Source organism: Schistocerca serialis, chromosome 1, assembly GCF_023864345.2.
Source record: "Schistocerca serialis cubense isolate TAMUIC-IGC-003099 chromosome 1, iqSchSeri2.2, whole genome shotgun sequence".
In the NCBI taxonomy this organism is placed as follows: Eukaryota; Metazoa; Arthropoda; class Insecta; order Orthoptera; family Acrididae; genus Schistocerca; species Schistocerca serialis.
Window position 1 is genome coordinate 884,229,617 of NC_064638.1, and position 21,813 is coordinate 884,251,429.

At 48.1% G+C, this 21,813-nt stretch overlaps 1 protein-coding gene across 6 annotated transcripts in view; it reads left to right on the forward strand.

The window, feature by feature from the left end:
* LOC126410973 (uncharacterized) overlaps window positions 1-21,813 on the forward strand; it is a 612,461-nt gene that overhangs the window by 341,422 nt on the left and 249,226 nt on the right. For 5 of the 6 annotated variants that reach the window (XM_050081329.1, XM_050081331.1, XM_050081330.1 and 2 more), the window contains 3 exons: window positions 1,612-2,145; window positions 17,932-18,112; window positions 18,227-18,361. In XM_050081329.1, the coding sequence (XP_049937286.1) occupies window positions 1,612-2,145; window positions 17,932-18,112; window positions 18,227-18,361 (850 nt within the window). The remainder of the gene's footprint in view (window positions 1-1,611; window positions 2,146-17,931; window positions 18,113-18,226; window positions 18,362-21,813) is intronic. The other variant, XM_050081334.1, reaches the window with a different exon arrangement.

Sequence of the window (21,813 nt, forward strand, 5' to 3'; positions counted from 1 at the left end):
ATGCTGACATCATGTCGGCATTTCTATTGAAACTTTGGCGAAATAAAATATCCACATTAAACAAGTTTTCCAGTAATAATAAATCTCCAAATCAGTGTGTTTGAAAGCTCGTATGAGATTGTAATTGTGACAAGAGATGGTGAAGGACTTGTGAGATCACTTGAAGCGAGTGTTGGTATCTTGAAAGGAGGTTATAATATGAACATCTATAATATTAAAACAAGGATAATGGAGTGCAATTGATGAATTAAATCAGGCAATGCTGGGGAAATGAGGTTAGGAAACGACGCTCTAAAAGCTGCTGTCCAAATAACTAAACTTGTCTACTAAAGGCAGCCAAAGTAAAGAGGACGTAAATGCAAATAGGAAATAGCAAAAAAAGCTTTCCTGAAAACAATAAATATTTTGACATTGAATACAAATTTAAGTGCTGGGAACTTGTTTCTGAAAGTCAATGTCTAAAGTACAGCCTTACATGGAAATGAAATGTGGGTGATAAATAGTGGACACAGTAAGATAATGTAAGCTTTTGAAATGTGGTGTTACAGAAGAATGCCGAAGTTTATTCGAGAAGATCATGCAAGTAAGGAAAGGGTACTGAATTGAATTGGAGAGAGAAGAGTTTTATATCATAATTTGATGGAAAGGAGGGACAGATTGATAGAAGACAACATAATGCATCAAAGAATAGTTAATTTGGTAGTGGAGGGATGTGTGAGAAGTGAAAATCGTAGGTTCAGAGGAATGTTGGTTGTAGTAGTTTTGCATGGGGCAGACTATTACGTGCCACTTCGTTGTTGTTGTTGTTGTTGTTTTTACTGCTTTAGCTTTTGTTCGTTTGACAATCCTTTGAGATATGTCACTATGATACTCAGATGCTGAGTATGTGCAGTGTTCTTATTATTCACTTTTCTTAAAAAAGTTGAGAATATAAATAGAATAGTTTTTTTCAAATGCTGACCCATTGATATAAATTCTAAATCCAGGTAAAAATTTATCTGAGGTGCTTGTGCAAACTGTCATTCTGTTGATTTCTGTTGGTTGCAGTATATATGTAGAAACAGTGAACTTGCAGACATTTGGTTTCGTTTATTTTTTTTAGTTCTTCACTTTCAGCTTTTAGTGTGTGGAAGGCTTTGTTACCTATCTGTAAATGCATGCTGTCAGCTTTTGTCATATTCTATATTAGTGTGCCTGTAATAAACCAGTCTTAATCTGATCATCTATTGTTTGATATTCTTGTTTTTGAGCTGTGATCATGCCATCAGCAAATATAGGGTTTTGATAGTTCAGTACAAGATCATTGCTAAGCCATTTCACTAGTGTTGTTCCAATGTATTCTGCAGTTTACAGCTTGATGATGCCAAATGATTTTTACATTAACCTGTCTCATAATAAAAATAAAGACAACCAGTTTCACAAATTTTCAAAATAATTCTTGATTATCAAGATATAAGAATTGATAATGTGATGATTAATTTGGTTAAATTTCAAGTCTTCCCTCAGATTTTCACTAACACAATAGTCTTTTAAATAACTGCCTTTAATATTTTTTTTCCTGTGAGTCATGTTATTCTTATATTTGTTACACAATGTTTCATTCTGTGTCAGGTTATGAGCCAAACAAGCGCGTAACCATCGAGGACACTTTATTCGCTGCAATAGCAGCGTCCTCTTCTGCAACACTAATTGAGGATGAGCGAAGCCCAGCTGATAGTATGATAAGCAGTGGTTCAGCTAGTTCAGAGGCTTCAGAAGATGTGTCAGAGTGTTTGGATACACACAGCTTAGTACAGGAATCAGATCATGTTGACTCTCAAGAAAAGGATGCAGATGGATCACAGAAAATTATAGAACGGCCAAGTTCAGTGGCAGTGACATCCCACCCCCATTCTCGTGAAGTTGCAAGCCCCTTAAGTCCGGGAACACCTACCAATGCTTCGAACTCTCTTTCACTTTCTGAAGGGCGAGATTTTCTGATTGATGATGAAATTGCTGACCAACCTGGTCTGACATTTGGTGGTAGTGGCACTGCTGGCAGTGCAGCTGTTGCGGACCTCACCTCCTCATCAGCAGGTTGCAGTAGCCTCCTGCTGTCAGTCACGGAAAACACTACCACACTGGTTGATTCCAGTCCTCGACCAGGTAGGTAAAATTGCATGCAAAACTAGAATCGTATTCTGGAATGCATGAAATGATGTTGGATGAGGCAGAAATCATGGAAACTGAATATTTGAGTGTGTACAGTGTCAAAATCTTAATGAACAGCTTACTGTGACAGGACGAAAGTCATGGAACTGATACTTGATACGTGGAGCATTCCTCTAGCTAAATGAAACCCAGGGGATCAACATTATGTCAGCTCAAAAAGGGCTCAGAACTGACTAGAAAATATTGTACCATTCTCTTTCAGTAGCTGCTAAAAGTTGCATGCTCTGTGTAAGTTGATATACTAAATAACCGTACCAGGCAAACGCAATCGTCAGGCTATTGCCAGTGCTTCTCCATAAACTCTTTATGTAACTGGTCCTGTGATCAAGAACATTAACTAGAATGCATCTAATGTGTCATGAGAGGAAGCACTTTGCATGTACTGGAACATTATGATCTATCCATTGTCACTTTGATATCAAGGACCCATGTGGAAATTACCATACTTAAGGCTAACTATTATCTTGAAGCTACATTATATCAAAGCAAGTCACATTTCTAGCTTTTTCTGATTCAGTCAATGATTTACTGATAGCTGCATGTTCCTTTGCTAGAGGATTTAATCAATTTCTCGGCCACCTTGACTTTGTTTTTCTAGATTAGTTAAGGCGATTACATAAATGACTATTTCAACAAAGCCTTTTACAGTTCCTTTCTTCATCATAGCCCATTCAGAGCTGGTTTTCTACCATCTTGATGACAATAAGATGTTGAGAGACAAGGCTCAAAAGAGGCACTCAGGTGAGGATTTATTTCTCATTTTATACAGACGATAGTGAACCACTACACTGTTGGGCATGAGCATAATAGCTCCTACTTTGGAATATGTTTTCCCATTAGCCAGTGTAGTCTGTAATATTTTTGAACACTTTTGCTTACTACTGGACATAACTGTACATTAATTTCAGTTTTTATCCCTGTTACACAGTATAAAAGATTGTTCATTCATTGCAATACTCATGACACAATGATTGTACTAATGTAGAGTGTCTGCATTTATCTAACATGTTCATACTTCATAATATTACACCACTGCCAGCAGGAAAACTAAACTGTCAATGATGGGTGTAAAAAATAAATTAATTAATTAATAAAAAAAGCAAATATGTTCACTTGGAAGTTGTCAGAGGTAAGATTATCAATTAACAGCATAATATTGCCACAAAACTGTGACAAGATTTCTTCTAATTATCTTTGCCTAAAGATGACAACTGGGGAAACTCAGAAGTGTAGACAAAATTCACTGAGAGAGTCTATATCACTGAAAGTACTACTTAGAGAGAGAGAGAGAGAGAGAGAGAGAGAGAGAGAGAGAGAGAGGAGAGGGAGAGAGAGAGAGAGAGAGAGAGAGATGCACACACATTCTCAGGCGACCACTGAACTCGCAGCACTGTCTCCACACACGTAACAAATTTGCACTCTGTGACATGTGCCGGTGTGAGTGTAATTATATGCATATCCAGTGAAGCTGCTGCAACAGGAACACATCAGATTCCCTTTGGTCCATAATCCTGTTGGACCTCAAAATTGGGCACAAAGTGGGATAAAACTGCAGTTCGTAGTAATTGGCTACCACACTTTACCATTTGACTCCTGTATTTGTAGTTCTGTATCAGCTGGCCCATCTGCATACCAGCACCCGGCTGCGGCTGATGCTGTAAGCTCGCAGCTTGGTTAAGCATGTTAGCAGCATTGTGTTGTGACTGTGTTGTAAGTTTGCAACTTGAAATAGATAATGGTATTGTGGCTGGTTGCACTTGGTAAATGCAGATGGCAGTCGTCACACCATCCCCGTAGTAGTGGAATGTGTTGGCAAATTGGGTTGGCAAGTACTAGTTGCCCAGCTCGGGATTGACAGTCTTGAATCAATGGTTGTACTGACGATCTAGTTGATGGCGGTGATGGCGCCGGTGCCAGTCACACTGGTGAGACCATCAGAGGGGTGTGTGTAAAGGCAAGCTCAGATGGGAAGGTTGAGGCTGGCTGTATGTGGTCCAATGACACCATCTGGGTGTTCCCACTAAAGCAACCTGTAGCACATGGCTACCTTGCCCAGCAGTCTGGTGAGGACCAGAGTATGGAGGCTGGAGACGAGGCCTTGCTCAAATTGGGTCATTACGTGCTTGACAGTTGCCAGATCTATAGGAAAGAATGTAGGTGGGGTGCCATGCCAAGAGCCAGGGGTTGAGGATGGGCAGGTGCAGCCCATACAGGGAAGCCAGTATGTTGTAGGTGTAAATTTTGGCAGAGGGCACAACAAATTCTCCAGGTATCCGGAGGAGTTCCCTATAAACCAGCTTGGCCACTGAGGCATTGAGGTTTGCCTTCAAACTAGTGTGGAGACAGAGCAGGACAGTGGGGAGTGCAGTAGTCCATGTTGTGTAGTGGCACATTAGAGTGGCCTTCAAAGTGCAGTGCAATCACTAGACTGTAGCATTGCTGGCTGGGTGATATACACTGATGATAAATGCCATATTTGGGCAAGCTTGTTAAACAGCTCGGATTCAAATGGCATTTTATGATCTGTGTTGATGTGGAGGGGGAATCAAAATGAGCTATCCATGTACTCATGCTGCAGTTTTGGTTGAGATGTTAGGAATTGTGAATTGAAGCGACACAGCAGTGAGCCCAGATGCAACAGTCTTAAGTGGATGCCAGCTGCATATAGCAATGGGTAACAATCCTGGTAGTGGCTTTAATACCAGGGGGCACAGGTTGTGGATGCTGTCAAAGGCCTGGCAGTGGAAAGAATCTGTCAGGGAAGATTTTGGATTGTCAGTGGAGTTGCCACAGAACAGTTTTGTGTCTGCACCAGGGGAAGACAAACACTCCAGTCTGAGACCATTTGTCGGGTCTTTGCAATAAGAGCACAGCTCTGTATCAACCTCATCTACCACAGTAGGTGTGGCAAAATCAATGCAACCAGTGACCCTGCCGACGCATGACCGACATTAAGGAACTGTATTGTCCGGTCCCGAGATTTGCTGAATATCTGTGCTCAGCTTAGAGATATGTTCCAATTGGTGGAACTGGCATCATGAGCAAGTGATTGTTGGGCTCCTGGAAGGTATATGTGATGGGTCTGCGGTCAGTAAATATCATGAAGTTCCTGAAGACCAGTGACGGATCTGCTCGGAGAAGAAAACCAGTGGTTACCAAGAACCACTGAAGTGTTGCTTCGAGGCAGCTCCTAAGGCATACAGGCTGGTGTCGAGCACCAGTGCCAGCTGGGCATCATGCGCTGGGTGATCCAGAAGTGCAGCATTGGCAAGACTATTCGGCAGCACAAAAGACACATCCATTTGAACTCTCCAAGGAATGGGAGTGTAGCCCTTTGTTCTGGGACTAATGAGGTAATTCCTCAGCAGTTCTTGACTGAAGGCTGTGCTGGGGGGAGGAGGGGGGGTGGCAATGGTAGAAATTCAGCATTCTCAGGAACTGGCAGAATTCCTGGAAGGTTTGTGGGTGCTGAATAGCCTGAACTCCTTTTGCAGGAGGATGATGCTGTCCGCACAAAGCTGGTGGCTCAGGCATGTCTCGTGGGAGGCAGCAAAGGTGTATTTCGAGGGATTCATGATAACACCAAAAATTCTGAGCCATTGAAACACTGGTGTCAAATGGTCATGGTATTGGTACGGTGAAGAGCACAATACCACTTTGTCACTGAGGTAGTGAATCAATAGGGTAGGCCATGTACACACTGTCGATGAATAGCTGCCATCTTTATGCAGCATTTTGGAGGCCAAATGTTACGAAAAAAGATTTGTTAATGCCAAAGGACAATGTGATGGGTGTGTTCAGGGTGTTTCCCATGGTGACTGATACCTGCATGCATTGTTTCATCCACTCAAGGATACTGAACACTGAAGTGCCTCTGAGGATATGGTCGAAGTAGTGGAGGTTGGGAATCGGATATCTGTCTAGGATGACGTGTGTACTAAGACACTGAGAGCTCGATAGTCACCACAGGGTCACCAGGATGCATCCTCCTCCAGCACGAGGTGGAGAGGAGAGGACAAGGGGGTGTCTGACCTGTGACTAATGCCATCCCAAAGCATAGCCTTGAATTTGGCTTTAGTAGCAGCAAGTCATTCCAGCACGAGGTGCCATGATCTACCGAAAACTGGAGGGCTGGACAGATGTGATGGGTGATGGTCTGTGTTGTGTTGTGTTGTGTTGTGTTGTGTTGTGATGTGCTGTGCTGTGCTGTGCTGTGCCGTGCCGTGCCATGCCATGCCGTATCTCTCCTGGTGATGCAGGTGGGCTTCTGATGGCTGGGAAACAGAAAGAAGAGATACTGGTTCTCCTCTGCATCAGTAGCATGGACAGACTTCAGCGCAAAGTTTTGCGTGACATGTTAGAATCTGTCCAGAGCCCTAGTCAATTGCATTGAATAGACACCATAGGTGCTGATGGATGGGTTGTTAGCAGCTGACAGGCAGCAGGTGTTGTTGGTAAATGTCCAAGGGGCAGTATGCGTTGATAGATGCCAGGGTCAGACCTATTGTCTGTAAGGCAATACTGACCGGATCTTCTGTCTAATATGAACAACCACTGTGAGGCAGTGTGCCATTTGTGCACACTCATTCTTGGATGCTCATGGCATTTGAGTGGTTGCACACTGGGCAGCAATGGGAAAATGTTTCACTGCAGCATCTTTTCTTGTCAGGTGAAGATGATTGTGAAACTACCAGTGAGGCACAGAGAAATGATGACATGCAAAAGAGCAAACATCCATGTCAGCCAAAATAGCTCAGTTGGGAGAACATTGAAACTTTCACATAGAAGAGAACTTGGTATACACCATACATAAGCAAAGAAGAGGCCACTAAAAGGTGGAAGGAATATGTAGAAATGCTGTACTACGGAGGCAAACTTAAAGATTGTATAGAAAGGGAATAAGAGGAAGATGAAGGGAAGATTTGAGGTATGACACAAAGAGAAGAATTTGATGGACCACTAAAAGGTTTCAATTGTAACAAAGGACATGGAGTAGTCAGCATTCCCTCAGAATTATTGAGACCTTTAGGAGAACATACCATGACAACTATTTTACCTGGTATGAAAGAGATATAAGAAATGTGTATAATACCCTTAGATTTCAAAAAGAATGTAATATTTCCAATTCAAAAGAATTCGGGTGCTGACGGATGTAAATATTATAGAGTTACGCTTTTAGTAAGTTATGGTTACGAAATTCAGATGACACACATTATTTACAGAATAAAGGAAAAACTAGTAGACACAGGGGGCGATTCTAGAAGTCGGTCGGGGGAGGGGGGAGGGGGGTCGCAACGGGTCTTAGGGAATGAAATATCGCTTAACAAAAGTCGAGATGGGGTCCTCCACTGACAAATTGGTCAAATTTGACATTGCTTAAAGTAGTTTTTGGTAACTGTTTTGGAGTTTGGGGTAAAAAGTGTCTACGGAATGTGTGTGCCCGGGAAAATAATAAGATTTGACTCAGATATCCGGCAATTTCCAAGTTTTTGTCTGGGGACATCAATTAGAGTGTTGGTAGACATACCCGCATATTTAGCTTTCTTGATTTTTGTAAGTGGTACTTGTACATTAATATACATTCAGTGTATATTAATAAATAATAAGACACTCATTTTAAGTTAAATGATATTTATTGGTTTAGATAGTAAGCTATTTACAGCTTTTTTTTAAATATATTGCTACATAATTATGAAAAAAATGAGTGAATCTGTTGAAGTAATATATTCACTGACTTCTGAAGTCATTTTATCCAGTGTAATACAATACTCAATTTGGAGGGGGGGGGGCACTATAGCCCCCCCCCACCTCACCACCGCCCCTGGGTAGACACCAATGTCAACGAAGGTCAGTTTTGGTTTCCAGTGAACTGTGAGAACGTGAGGCAATACTGACCTACAGCTACTCTCATGAGAAAATCTGAAGAAAGGAAACATTCTCTCTCTCTCTCTCTCTCACTCTCTCTTGTGTGTGTGTGTGTGTGTGTGTGTGTGTGTGTGTGTGTGTGTGTGTGTGTGTGGCATGAGATTCTGGAGATAATCAGGACAGTACACAGGGAGTGAAAGATTACATAAAACTTGCACAGAAACCTGACTGCAATAATAAGTGTTGGAGGACATGAGAGGGAAGTGGCACATGGAATTAAAATTGAGGGAGAAGAGATAAAAACCCTTAGGATTGCTGATTACATGTAATTCTGTCTAGAGACTGCAAGGACTTGGAAGAGCAGTTTAAGAGAGCAGCAGAGTTCGTAGTATCTTTAAAAGAATTTGTGAGATCAACATCAGTGAAAGTAAAACATTATGGTGATGATTGGCAAATTCTGAGAAATCAAAGTGCCACGAGTTTGCTAATGGAGGAGGGGGGGGGTGGGGGGGGAGAGAGAGAGAGAGAGAGAGAGAGAGAGAGAGAGAGAGAGAGAGAGAGAGAGAGAGAGAGAGAGGGGGGGGGGGGGGGGGAGGGGGGGGATGGAGGTAGATGAAGGCTTGGTTATAGTAAGCAGGCTTTAATTGATGTAAATCTCCATAGTAATGCAGAGGTGAAAAGATGGGCACATGATGCACTAGTACAGAGAGCTGCATCAAACAAGAAGCTTTCACCAGCCATTTTAATGGATAAAATAAATAAATTGAAAAGGCACAAAGAAATTAACAGTATTTACTTACACATACCGGGTTAGTGCACCGAAGTGCAGAAGTTCAAATTGATCTCCTATGTATACGAACTACTGATGAAATGTATGTGGCATGACTTCTGGCAGGAAACTGGATAATAATCACCAAAGGAGCATTACACTAACAGAGGTAATGATGATGTGAAGCAATTTGTTGTCATTATTATCTAATAATGTGAGTGTTACATAAAGTAATGAACTCCCTTCCATATCAAAGTAAGAGATGTTAAATCATGATGTTGATATTCTTGTTTTGATTATTGACTCCAAGAATTGTGCTGCTGGCTTGAAGAGATAATAAGTCTTTTCCCATGTTTTTGTGTTCTCGTCCTTTGTTGCACCAAATATTCCACTACCAAATAAATAACATAAGCAAAATATTCATGCAGTATCAACTGGATAAAGGCAATGAAATAACACAAATATTTTGTTGATATCACTAGGTAGGCCTAAGTGTGTCATGGATTTGTTGATGTGTTATGTGAGACTGGAGATGTCATTTGCATGACTTCAAGTCTGGAAAAACAGTTACCAGTTATGAAAGGAGTTTTATAAAATTTTTGAGGGTCTATATGCTGGATAGACCCAAAGTAAGCACATCTCATTGGTGTGCCAATATCAATGTGAGGTATTTTGAAACAGTATTTTAGTTCTAATTATGCAGGTCCACAACCCTGAAAACTTCTTGAATGATATCACTTTGTTGCACTGTTTCCTATTATTGCTGGGCTCAAACCATCCTTCTATTTTATATTTTTCACTACCATATAGTTCTGGTTGTGCAGCCCTTCTCAAGGGTTTGTAACATGTTCCAGCCATAAAACAATGAAAATACAAAATGTAAAGCAACCATTGGTTTTCAACCGACACAGTAGAAAGAGAACTTACAATGTACAACCCATTAGATGTGCATAAAATTTTTTACTACATCACGTTACTTCAGAGTTACAATCATGACAATAGCTTACATGTTTCATTTCACTGTGCACCAGGCCAACCTCTCCACGATTCTAGAATAGTGTGACATAGACAACTATGCGGATTGTAATCCAAATATATGTGATTAACAGGTTATACCACAGATATGTCAGTAACAGTTTATACTATGTAATTTCAGGGAATTAAACCTCCCCCCAGCAGCTTGGCTGACCACCTCTCGGGCCTCTCGCTGCGAGTTAATCATTTTAGCTAGGTTGTGTATTGGGCACTATTGTTTTAGCTATCACTATTTGCTATGTGATGATCCCCCACCACTTTGTGCTCATTGTCATCAACCTTTGACCGTTTGCCATTCCCTGACAGAACACCCTTTTTTTAACCACTTAAGCTCTTAAATTTATGTTTGCCATCTGAGTTATCGGCTGTTTTAGTGAGCAAGGCAGGAGCTGTCGACCGTGTTTTACTATTTATCCATTGTAGCAATATAGTGAAGCTCAGGTCCCCACCGGGCGAGGTGGCGCAGTGGTTAGACACTGGACTCGCACTCGGGAGGACGACGGTTCAATCCCGCGTCCGGCCATCCTGATTTAGGTTTTCCGTGATTTCCCTCAATCGCTCTAGGCAAATGCCGGGATGGTTCCTTTCAAAGGGCACGGCCGACTTCCTTCCCCATCCTTCCCTAATCCCATGAGACCGATGACCTCGCTGTCTGGTCTCCTTCCCCCAAAACCAACCAACCAACCTCAGGTCCCCCATTGTCTCTATGGAGTATTTTATGGATCTTTCTTGAAGAGGAAGTCCCTGTTTTTAGCTGTCTTTCCTTCCATCATCCTAACTCCTTTTCTGTTCTTGTGTTCTACTGTTCTGTCACAGGCACGTATGACCTCAGTTGTTTTTGTGCCCTGACACAAAACAAACTAACTCTGTAATTTCTATTTTTATTTTATCAACTAAACAAACAACAGCTTATACCCTGTATATTAGTTCTGTTATAACTGTTAAGCATTGCATACATTTCAGAATGGCTGTAGTAATAACAGCCAAGGCAGCAGATTGATATAATTCAACATATTTAGCAACAGCATGTACAGCAAACCTATGTACAATGTGAGAACACTACATTTTGCTGAAATTACTTCGAAACATATTTTTTGTCATTATTTTGAATTTTGTCCTGTGCATACTTCAGGTTTATGATGATCTTTTCATTCATTTGCATTTTGGTATAAGGCATGAATGGTGAGCATTATCTGAACTCCTTTGTCAGTCATCAAGTTAAGTCTCCTCATTCACAGTGTGTGTTAAGGAGCTAATATCCATTCAGATGTACTTTGTGTTTCATATGACAACTGAAAATACGGTTGTATGTATGTAAGATAAGGAACAAAAGGGATGAAATGTATTTGATGTTTAAAAATATAAACATAGGATTTTACTGTAACATTAAATTAAGTAATCCTTTGCCATTTATGTAGCCAGTTCGATAACCAGTTGTAACCTAATGTTGATTTACTGAAAAAGAAAGGTTTAATATAAAAACTTCCGATTTGGAGTGTTGAATGATATGTGTTTCCTTTTTTGCACTCGCATTTTTGTTTATTATATTATTGTTGTCTTTTTATTAAAGCTGTTGGATGAGGTAATGGTGGCTGTGAAGGCTGTGTGTATAGCAGTTAGTTTAGTTTTATACTGCCTAAGCTGCATCATTTGCGATATTTAGTAGATATTACATTTTCATGTGGTTATTATCTCTCTGAACAATGTGTTGCTCTAAGGTCGCAGAACAAGGATGAAAACACCTAGAAATTTACTCAGGCATAAAAATGTAATGTGACCAAAATAAATAAACAAACATTTAAATGGGAACTGGGGAAGTGAAGTACTTCACTAGGAGCAGCTTACATTATAAAGAACCACATTGCTCCATCTGAAATGAAAAAGCAAGTGGCACAGTGCAAGCAACTGGGCCTGCATTGGAGAAGACAATTTAAATTCCTCTTGGGTCATATTGGTTTAGGATTTTCGTGGTTTTCTTGAACTGATTAAGGCAGTTTCTGTGATTGTTTCATTGAAAAGGAAGAGGATAATTTCCTTCTTTCCCAATCTGATTTTTTGCTGCAACTCTAATGCCTCCATTGATGGGACGTGAAACCCTTGCCGCAATTGATAGTTGTAAGTTGTTGGAACACTAGCCATGCTTATTTCATTAAAATCTTTTGAAGCTAAAGCATGGAGCTGTGCATGTCGTGGCTTCATAATTGCTAAATCATGGCATTAACCTTAGCTTATAGATGCTATTCCACAATCACATCAAATGAAAATGCTGCCACAGTGAGTACTAATGCTACATTCTTTATAGAAATGAAAATTTGTTCGTGGATGTTTCATTTTCATTCTACTGTATGGATCGACCTCAGAATTGGTTTATAAACCAGTTGGGTAAAAAAAAGTGAAGATTAAGATATCAGATGAATTTTTTTAAACATAGTAGGCTTCCACTGATACACTTTCTTGCCGCCCCCTCCTCTCTCCCCTCCCCCACCCCTCTCCCTCTCTACCCCCACCCCTCTCCCTCTCTACCCCCACCCCTCTCCCTCTCTACCCCCCCTCTCCCTCTCTACCCCCCACCCCACCCCTCTCCCTCTCTACCCCCCACCCCACCTCTCTCCCTCTCTACCCCCCACCCCACCCCTCTACCTCTCTACACCCCACCCCACCCCTCTACCTCTCTACACCCCACCCCACCCCACCCCACCCCTTTCCCTCTACCCCCACCCCACCCCACACCCACCCCTCTCCCTCTCTACCATCCCACCCCTCTCCCTCTCTACCACCCCACCCCTCTCCCTCTCTACCCCCCACCCCACCCCTCTCCCTCTCTACCTGACACCCCACTCCCACACCTCTCCCTCACTACCCCCCACCCCACCCCCACAACTCTCCCTCTCTATCCCCCACCCCTCTCTATCTACCCCACCCCTCTCCCTCTCTACCCCCCACCCCACCCCACCCCCACCCCTCGTCCTCTCTACACCCCACCCCATTCCCCCCCCTCTCCCTCTCTACCCCTACCCCACCCCACCACCCTCTCTACCCCCCACCCCACCCCCACCCCTCTCCCTCTCTACCCACCACCCCACACCCACCTCTCTCCCTCTCTACCCCCCTGCCTCACCATCTCCATCACTCTCCCTCACTCCCCCCTGCCTCACCATCTCCATCCCTCTCCCTCACTCCCCCGTCTCACCATCTCCATCCCTCTCCCTCACTCCCCCGTCTCACCATCTCCATCCCTCTCCCTCACTCCCCCCTGCCTCTTCATCTCCATTCCTCTCCCTCACTCACCCCTGCCTCTTCATCTCCATCCCTCTCCCTCACTCACCCCTGCCTCCTCATCTCCATCCCTCTCCCTCACTCACCCCTGCCTCCTCATCACCATCCCTCTCCCTCACTCACCCCTGCCTCCTCATCTCCATCCCTACTCATCTCCATCCCTCTCCTTCACTCACCCCTGCCTCCTCATCTCCATCCCTCTCCCTCTCTCTCCCCTGGCTCCTCATCTCCATCCCTCTCCCTCTCTCTCCCCTGGCTCCTCATCTCCATCCCTCTCCCTCTCTCTCTCTCTCCCCTGGCTCCTCATCTCCATCCCTCTCCCTCTCTCTCCCCTGGCTCCTCATCTCCATCCCTCTCCCTCTCTCACCCCTGGCTCCTCATCTCCATCCCTCGCCTCCCCATCACTCTCCCTCACTCCTCCCTGCCTCCCCATCACTCTCCCTGCCTCCCCATCACTCTCCCTCACTCCTCCCTGCCTCCCCATCACACTCCCTCACTCCTCCCTGCCTCCCCATCACTATCCCTCACTCCTCCCTGGCTCCCCATCACTCTCCCTCACTCCTCCCTGCCTCCCGTCCGTCTCCCTCGCTCCCCGTCCGTCTCCCTCGCTCCCCGTCCGTCTCCCTCGCTCCCCGTCCGTCTCCCTCGCTCCCCGTCCGTCTCCCTCGCTCCCCGTCCGTCTCCCTCGCTCCCCGTCCGTCTCCCTCGCTCCCCGTCCGTCTCCCTCGCTCCCCGTCCGTCTCCCTCGCTCCCCGTCCGTCTCCCTCGCTCCCCGTCCGTCTCCCTCGCTCCCCGTCCGTCTCCCTCGCTCCCCGTCCGTCTCCCTCGCTCCCCGTCCGTCTCCCTCGCTCCCCGTCCGTCTCCCTCGCTCCCCGTCCGTCTCCCTCGCTCCCCGTCCGTCTCCCTCGCTCCCCGTCCGTCTCCCTCGCTCCCCGTCCGTCTCCCTCGCTCCCCGTCCGTCTCCCTCGCTCCCCGTCCGTCTCCCTCGCTCCCCGTCCGTCTCCCTCGCTCCCCGTCCGTCTCCCTCGCTCCCCGTCCGTCTCCCTCGCTCCCCGTCCGTCTCCCTCGCTCCCCGTCCGTCTCCCTCGCTCCCCGTCCGTCTCCCTCGCTCCCCGTCCGTCTCCCTCGCTCCCCGTCCGTCTCCCTCGCTCCCCGTCCGTCTCCCTCGCTCCCCGTCCGTCTCCCTCGCTCCCCGTCCGTCTCCCTCGCTCCCCGTCCGTCTCCCTCGCTCCCCGTCCGTCTCCCTCGCTCCCCGTCCGTCTCCCTCGCTCCCCGTCCGTCTCCCTCGCTCCCCGTCCGTCTCCCTCGCTCCCCGTCCGTCTCCCTCGCTCCCCGTCCGTCTCCCTCGCTCCCCGTCCGTCTCCCTCGCTCCCCGTCCGTCTCCCTCGCTCCCCGTCCGTCTCCCTCGCTCCCCGTCCGTCTCCCTCGCTCCCCGTCCGTCTCCCTCGCTCCCCGTCCGTCTCCCTCGCTCCCCGTCCGTCTCCCTCGCTCCCCGTCCGTCTCCCTCGCTCCCCGTCCGTCTCCCTCGCTCCCCGTCCGTCTCCCTCGCTCCCCGTCCGTCTCCCTCGCTCCCCGTCCGTCTCCCTCGCTCCCCGTCCGTCTCCCTCGCTCCCCGTCCGTCTCCCTCGCTCCCCGTCCGTCTCCCTCGCTCCCCGTCCGTCTCCCTCGCTCCCCGTCCGTCTCCCTCGCTCCCCGTCCGTCTCCCTCGCTCCCCGTCCGTCTCCCTCGCTCCCCGTCCGTCTCCCTCGCTCCCCGTCCGTCTCCCTCGCTCCCCGTCCGTCTCCCTCGCTCCCCGTCCGTCTCCCTCGCTCCCCGTCCGTCTCCCTCGCTCCCCGTCCGTCTCCCTCGCTCCCCGTCCGTCTCCCTCGCTCCCCGTCCGTCTCCCTCGCTCCCCGTCCGTCTCCCTCGCTCCCCGTCCGTCTCCCTCGCTCCCCGTCCGTCTCCCTCGCTCCCCGTCCGTCTCCCTCGCTCCCCGTCCGTCTCCCTCGCTCCCCGTCCGTCTCCCTCGCTCCCCGTCCGTCTCCCTCGCTCCCCGTCCGTCTCCCTCGCTCCCCGTCCGTCTCCCTCGCTCCCCGTCCGTCTCCCTCGCTCCCCGTCCGTCTCCCTCGCTCCCCGTCCGTCTCCCTCGCTCCCCGTCCGTCTCCCTCGCTCCCCGTCCGTCTCCCTCGCTCCCCGTCCGTCTCCCTCGCTCCCCGTCCGTCTCCCTCGCTCCCCGTCCGTCTCCCTCGCTCCCCGTCCGTCTCCCTCGCTCCCCGTCCGTCTCCCTCGCTCCCCGTCCGTCTCCCTCGCTCCCCGTCCGTCTCCCTCGCTCCCCGTCCGTCTCCCTCGCTCCCCGTCCGTCTCCCTCGCTCCCCGTCCGTCTCCCTCGCTCCCCGTCCGTCTCCCTCGCTCCCCGTCCGTCTCCCTCGCTCCCCGTCCGTCTCCCTCGCTCCCCGTCCGTCTCCCTCGCTCCCCGTCCGTCTCCCTCGCTCCCCGTCCGTCTCCCTCGCTCCCCGTCCGTCTCCCTCGCTCCCCGTCCGTCTCCCTCGCTCCCCGTCCGTCTCCCTCGCTCCCCGTCCGTCTCCCTCGCTCCCCGTCCGTCTCCCTCGCTCCCCGTCCGTCTCCCTCGCTCCCCGTCCGTCTCCCTCGCTCCCCGTCCGTCTCCCTCGCTCCCCGTCCGTCTCCCTCGCTCCCCGTCCGTCTCCCTCGCTCCCCGTCCGTCTCCCTCGCTCCCCGTCCGTCTCCCTCGCTCCCCGTCCGTCTCCCTCGCTCCCCGTCCGTCTCCCTCGCTCCCCGTCCGTCTCCCTCGCTCCCCGTCCGTCTCCCTCGCTCCCCGTCCGTCTCCCTCGCTCCCCGTCCGTCTCCCTCGCTCCCCGTCCGTCTCCCTCGCTCCCCGTCCGTCTCCCTCGCTCCCCGTCCGTCTCCCTCGCTCCCCGTCCGTCTCCCTCGCTCCCCGTCCGTCTCCCTCGCTCCCCGTCCGTCTCCCTCGCTCCCCGTCCGTCTCCCTCGCTCCCCGTCCGTCTCCCTCGCTCCCCGTCCGTCTCCCTCGCTCCCCGTCCGTCTCCCTCGCTCCCCGTCCGTCTCCCTCGCTCCCCGTCCGTCTCCCTCGCTCCCCGTCCGTCTCCCTCGCTCCCCGTCCGTCTCCCTCGCTCCCCGTCCGTCTCCCTCGCTCCCCGTCCGTCTCCCTCGCTCCCCGTCCGTCTCCCTCGCTCCCCGTCCGTCTCCCTCGCTCCCCGTCCGTCTCCCTCGCTCCCCGTCCGTCTCCCTCGCTCCCCGTCCGTCTCCCTCGCTCCCCGTCCGTCTCCCTCGCCCCCCGTCCGTCTCCCTCGCCCCCCGTCCGTCTCCCTCGCCCCCCGTCCGTCTACCGTCCGTCTCCCTCGCCCCCCGTCCGTCTACCGTCCGTCTCCCTCGCCCCCCGTCCGTCTACCGTCCGTCTCCCTCGCCCCCCGTCCGTCTACCGTCCGTCTCCCTCGCCCCCCGTCCGTCTACCGTCCGTCTCCCTCGCCCCCCGTCCGTCTACCGTCCGTCTCCCTCGCCCCCCGTCCGCCTCCCGTCCGTCTCCCTCGCCCCCCGTCCGCCTACCGTCCGTCTCCCTCGCCCCCCGTCCGCCTACCGTCCGTCTCCCTCGCCCCCCGTCCGCCTCCCGTCCGTCTCCCTCGCCCCCCGCCGCCTCCCGTCCGTCTCGCTCGCCCCCCGCCGCCTCCCGTCCGTCTCGCTCGCCCCCCGCCGCCTCCCGTCCGTCTCGCTCGCCCCCCGCCGCCTCCCGTCCGTCTCGCTCGCCCCCCGCCGCCTCCCGTCCGTCTCGCTCGCCCCCCGCCGCCTCCCGTCCGTCTCGCTCGCCCCCCGCCGCCTCCCGTCCGTCTCGCTCGCCCCCCGCCGCCTCCCGTCCGTCTCGCTCGCCCCCCGCCGCCTCCCGTCCGTCTCGCTCGCCCCCCGCCGCCTCCCGTCCGTCTCGCTCGCCCCCCGCCGCCTCCCGTCCGTCTCGCTCGCTCCCCGCCGCCTCCCGTCCGTCTCCCCCTGTGTCTGCAAACTCCATAAACCACAGTGTGGGGCATGGTGGAGGGTACCTTGAACCACTAGTACTCATTTCCTTTCCAGGTTCACTTGCAAATATACCTCCACATGAGTGCTAATTTTTCTTATCTTGTGACAGTGGAATCGTTCTGCAGTCAGCTTCAAATGTCGGTTCCCTAAATTTTCTCAGTACTGCTTTGTGTAAAAGACCATGTGACCTAACACTGATATTTATAATAAAACTATTTTACGAGGCAGTCACTGTGTTTACTCATAAGCAGTATGCTTAGTCTAGATTAATTAATAATTGCTTGATCAGGTTTTAAGTTTATTTAGTCCAAAATATTTTTTTCTGATAATGCTCCACAGCGTTCACAAGTTTAAAGGGTGACGTTTTCCAAGTGCTGTGATAAGCTACTGTTGAAATAGTATCATTGATCAACTAATTTTAATTTATGAAACAGTGGCATGTGGTGTCATCAGAGGCTGCATGTCTCAGTGCAGTCAACAGCAATCTGGTCAGTATTCTAACATGAGCATAGAATACTGAGTGGAATCCTGCCTGATTGGTCCTTAATGATTTCAATGTATTACCAATGTGAGATCCGCTATTGGTCATTTTAATGGTAGGAGCTTTCTGAAAAAGCGTTAAGTCTACTCATTCTTTATATTTTTCCTTTCTTCCTTTGTTCATTTGTTTATTATAAGTATGTGATATATTTTAATGATATTCATAACATAAGATTGAAAATGTTACATTGTCTGTGGTATGATTTTTGTAGCAGTCAGACAGCACATTGCATCTCTATCAGCGGAGGGAAGTCCAGGTCCGAAACGAGGTCGCCGATTAAGCAGGGCTGGGTCAGTTGACACACTATCTCCCTGTGAGAGCATTGCATCAGATGATCTCATGCTGGACTATGAACAGAGCGAAGGGAGCATGTTTGACTGTACAGCAGAAAGGTAGAATATGTTTCTTGTACACAAAACACAATTTGTTTTTGCAATTCGTTTCTGCACTTACTTAACAGTAGGATAATTTCTTATTGTGATGTTGTGCTTACACTCTCTTTCTAGCCGGCTTGATGGATCACTGGGTGGTCTCCAGTCCACTGGTGATAATGTGCATGGGGATTCTGAGGCGGACTCCTGCAAGTTAAACTCTATTGGGGAATGGTCATCTGTGCTTAGAGCCAGCATGAAGGAGGCTGCGTGAGTACACACTTTGTTCTTCCTACTCCAAGAATTATTGTGTAATAGTCCACCTGCTTATCTGAGTGGTAACGTGTTGGCCTACCATGCGGTGGGCCTGGGTTTGATTCCCTGCCAGGTTGGAGATTTTCTGTGCCTTTGAACTGGGTGTCGCATCATCATTTCTGACATGCAAGTCGCCCAATCTGGCATCATCTGAAATAAGACTTGCAACCAGTGGTGTACATGTCCCGCTTTTAACCCGCCCATGATTGCCCGGTGGCCAGGCGGGCAGGCCGCCGCGTGTTGTCAACAGAACGGGCAGGCTGCTTCACTCCCAGCCAAGCCAAGCAACACCCAACCCGGGCAGGCTGCGGGAAATTTGCTTGCCTGCCCATATTACTGCTGAGCTGCGCTACGCACCGTTTAGTCTGCGCTCGTCATTGTCTTATTATGAACGTTAATTAAAAGGTTTTATTTTGCCTGAGCACCAAAAGCCAAACCCCTATATATATATATATATATATATATATATCTCCTGCCTTGGGCATGGATGTGTGTGATGTCCTTAGGTTAGTTAGGTTTAATTAGTTCTAAGTTCTAGGCGACTGATGACCTCAGAAGTTAAGTCGCATAGTGGTCAGAACCATTTGAACCATATATATATATATAGAGGGAAACATTCCACGTGGGAAAAATATATCTAAAAACAACGATGATGTGACTTACCGAACGAAAGCGCTGGCAGGTCGATAGACACACAAACAAACAAACACAAACATACACACAAAATTCTAGCTTTCGCAACAAACGGTTGCTTCGTCATGAAAGAGGGAAGGAGAGGGAAAGATGAAAGGAAGTGGGTTTTAAGGGAGAGGGTAAGGAGTCATTCCAATCCCGGGAGCGGAATGACTTACCTTGCTTGTGTGGTGTGTGTGTGTGTGTGTGTGTGTGTGTGTGTGTGTTGGAATGACTCCTTACCCTCTCCCTTAAAACCCACTTTCTTTCGTCTTTCCCTCTCCTTTCCTCTTTCCTGACGAAGCAACCGTTTGTTGCGAAAGCTAGAATTTTGTGTGTTTGTTTGTGTGTCTATCGACCTGCCAGCACTTTATATATATTAAATCATGTCAAAAAATATTGGCGTTTATTTGTACATTCTTCCTTTTACGCGTATATTTCAGGCTTATTATCGGTATAAAGAAAAATGAATTGCCAAATGTGTTAAGCGTAAAACTATAGAACTGCTGGACCAATTCGGTTATTTTTTTTTTTTTTTTTTTTTTTTATTCGGAATTCTCAGGACAAGGTTTTTACTAAATAAAATTTTTGGAAAATCGACCGAAAAATTGGAAAATTTGAGAAAAACTTAAAGTGCGTTTTCATTGTGTCCGTGTGTTTGTGTTGCATACAATTTTGATGAAATTTTGCACACTATACCTTGAAACCAAGAAGGAGGTCACAGTCTACATAAAATTTCATAGGGTGCATGGTAGAGGTTACTCTACCTAACGGAATTAGACAAATTGTACATTTTTATTCCAATCTTGGTGAAATTTGGCACACTTGATATTCAAAGCAGAATGAAGGGCGCTGTTTGCCTAAAATTCTGAATGGTGCATGGCGGAGGGTGCTTTACTTACACACTTCTACACCAACCTACAGTATTATTCCGATCTTGAAGAAATTTTGCACACTTGAGCATCAAGAGGAACATCACTGTCTACATAATATTTCGGACAGTGCATGGAATAGAGTACCTTACAAAAGTTTTTGACATCGTTTGCAGATTACCATGAAATCCTTCTCCCTCTATACTGCTAAATGGTCTCAGGTCCTTAGCACACATTTCGACCACTAAATCTATGTCCTCTTTCAAGATATTTACGGAGTGAGGGAACTGCTTGTCAAATTTGCACACATGTCGTAACATACTCGAGCTTCCCGAATAAGTACTTAAGATCTTTTTACATAGTTTGCATTGAGACACACCTACTGATTTATTTGAAGCGGCCTCATAAACACACGAAAACGTTTCCCATGCAACACTTGTGCTCTGTTTTGTTACCAGCATGTATTCGCCAATTGTCAATTTTTTTTCAATGTCACTAAAGTTCGACCTTTTCATTGTGCTGCCCCTACCGTTGCGATAAATGAACTGCGGGCTAACTACCTGGCTACTCTAGTCACGGTAGCTTGACAGCGCAACCTGTTGTCAGGCGCAGCAAGCTGAGCGGGTCCCGTGAAGCTTGGCGGGCCTGCGGGAACCCAGGTAGCCCGGGCTTTCGCGAGCGCCAGTCAGCGGCATTAAGCAGGCTGCAAGGGGAATTTGTACACCTCTACTTGCAACCCGGCGGCTGAACTTCCCCAATTGGAGCCTCCTAGCCATCAATTCCAAATGATTATTTCATATCATTGTGTAATAAAGACAATATCTTCAAATTTATGTTAATGTAGTTACTGCAGAAAGTTTTAAAGTGCAACACAAATTATCCATCTAGTACTAAGTCGTGGTAGCTTAGGATAATGTAATATATGTCATGGTGATTAACAAAATTGCTTCAGTTCATGAGCAATTAAGGTGGTAATGATATTTTGTTTCTGCTCTCTTATGACAGTTGTAAAGATATATGTTTCATGAGAACAGCAAGTGTTGATATCAAAGAGAATTAAGTTGCCTAGAAACTGCACGTACTGTGACAGTTCAACAGCAGTCCAAAGGATATTGTATGGTATTTTATGTTAACCGGGGCCTAGAAATGATGGAGAGATTCTGTCCCTGCCGCAGCCGCAGTGGTCGACAACCCCACGACGACTACCGCAGTCCACTTCACCCCTCTGCCGCCCCACACCGAACCACTCTTTGAGGGTTATTGTGCGGTTCGGCCCCAGTGGACTCCCCCCCCCCCCCCCCCTTTCCCTCCCCAGGGAACGTCTCACACCAGACGAGTGTAATCCCTGTGTTTGCATGGCAGAGTAATGGTGGTGTATGCATACGTGGAGAACGTCTTTGCGCAGCAATCACCGACAAAGTGTAGCTGAGGCGGAATAAGGGGAACCAGTCCGCATTTGCCGAGGCAGATGGAAAACTGCCTAAAAACCGTCCACAGACAGGCTGTCTCACCGGACCTCGACCCAAGTCCACCGGGCAGATTCGTGCCGGGAACAAGGCACTACTTCCCACTCTGAAAAGCCATGTGTTAGACCAAACGGCTAACTGGGCAGGCGTCCAAAGAATATACTACAGAAATCTAGATGTAATGACAGATGAAGAAACACGTTCACCCGAATAGTTAATTCTGTAGGTTTCATTAATAGGGTGATAGAGATTAAAAAGTAAATGTGTTATATGAATGCTGAATAACGAAAAAGGTAGATATGGATGCTCGCAGCTCTGTTCTCCTACCTGTTACTCATGTGTCCTAAAATTTTTCAGGAAAAATTTCACGGTCAGTAATACCTTTTTGATAGGCCGA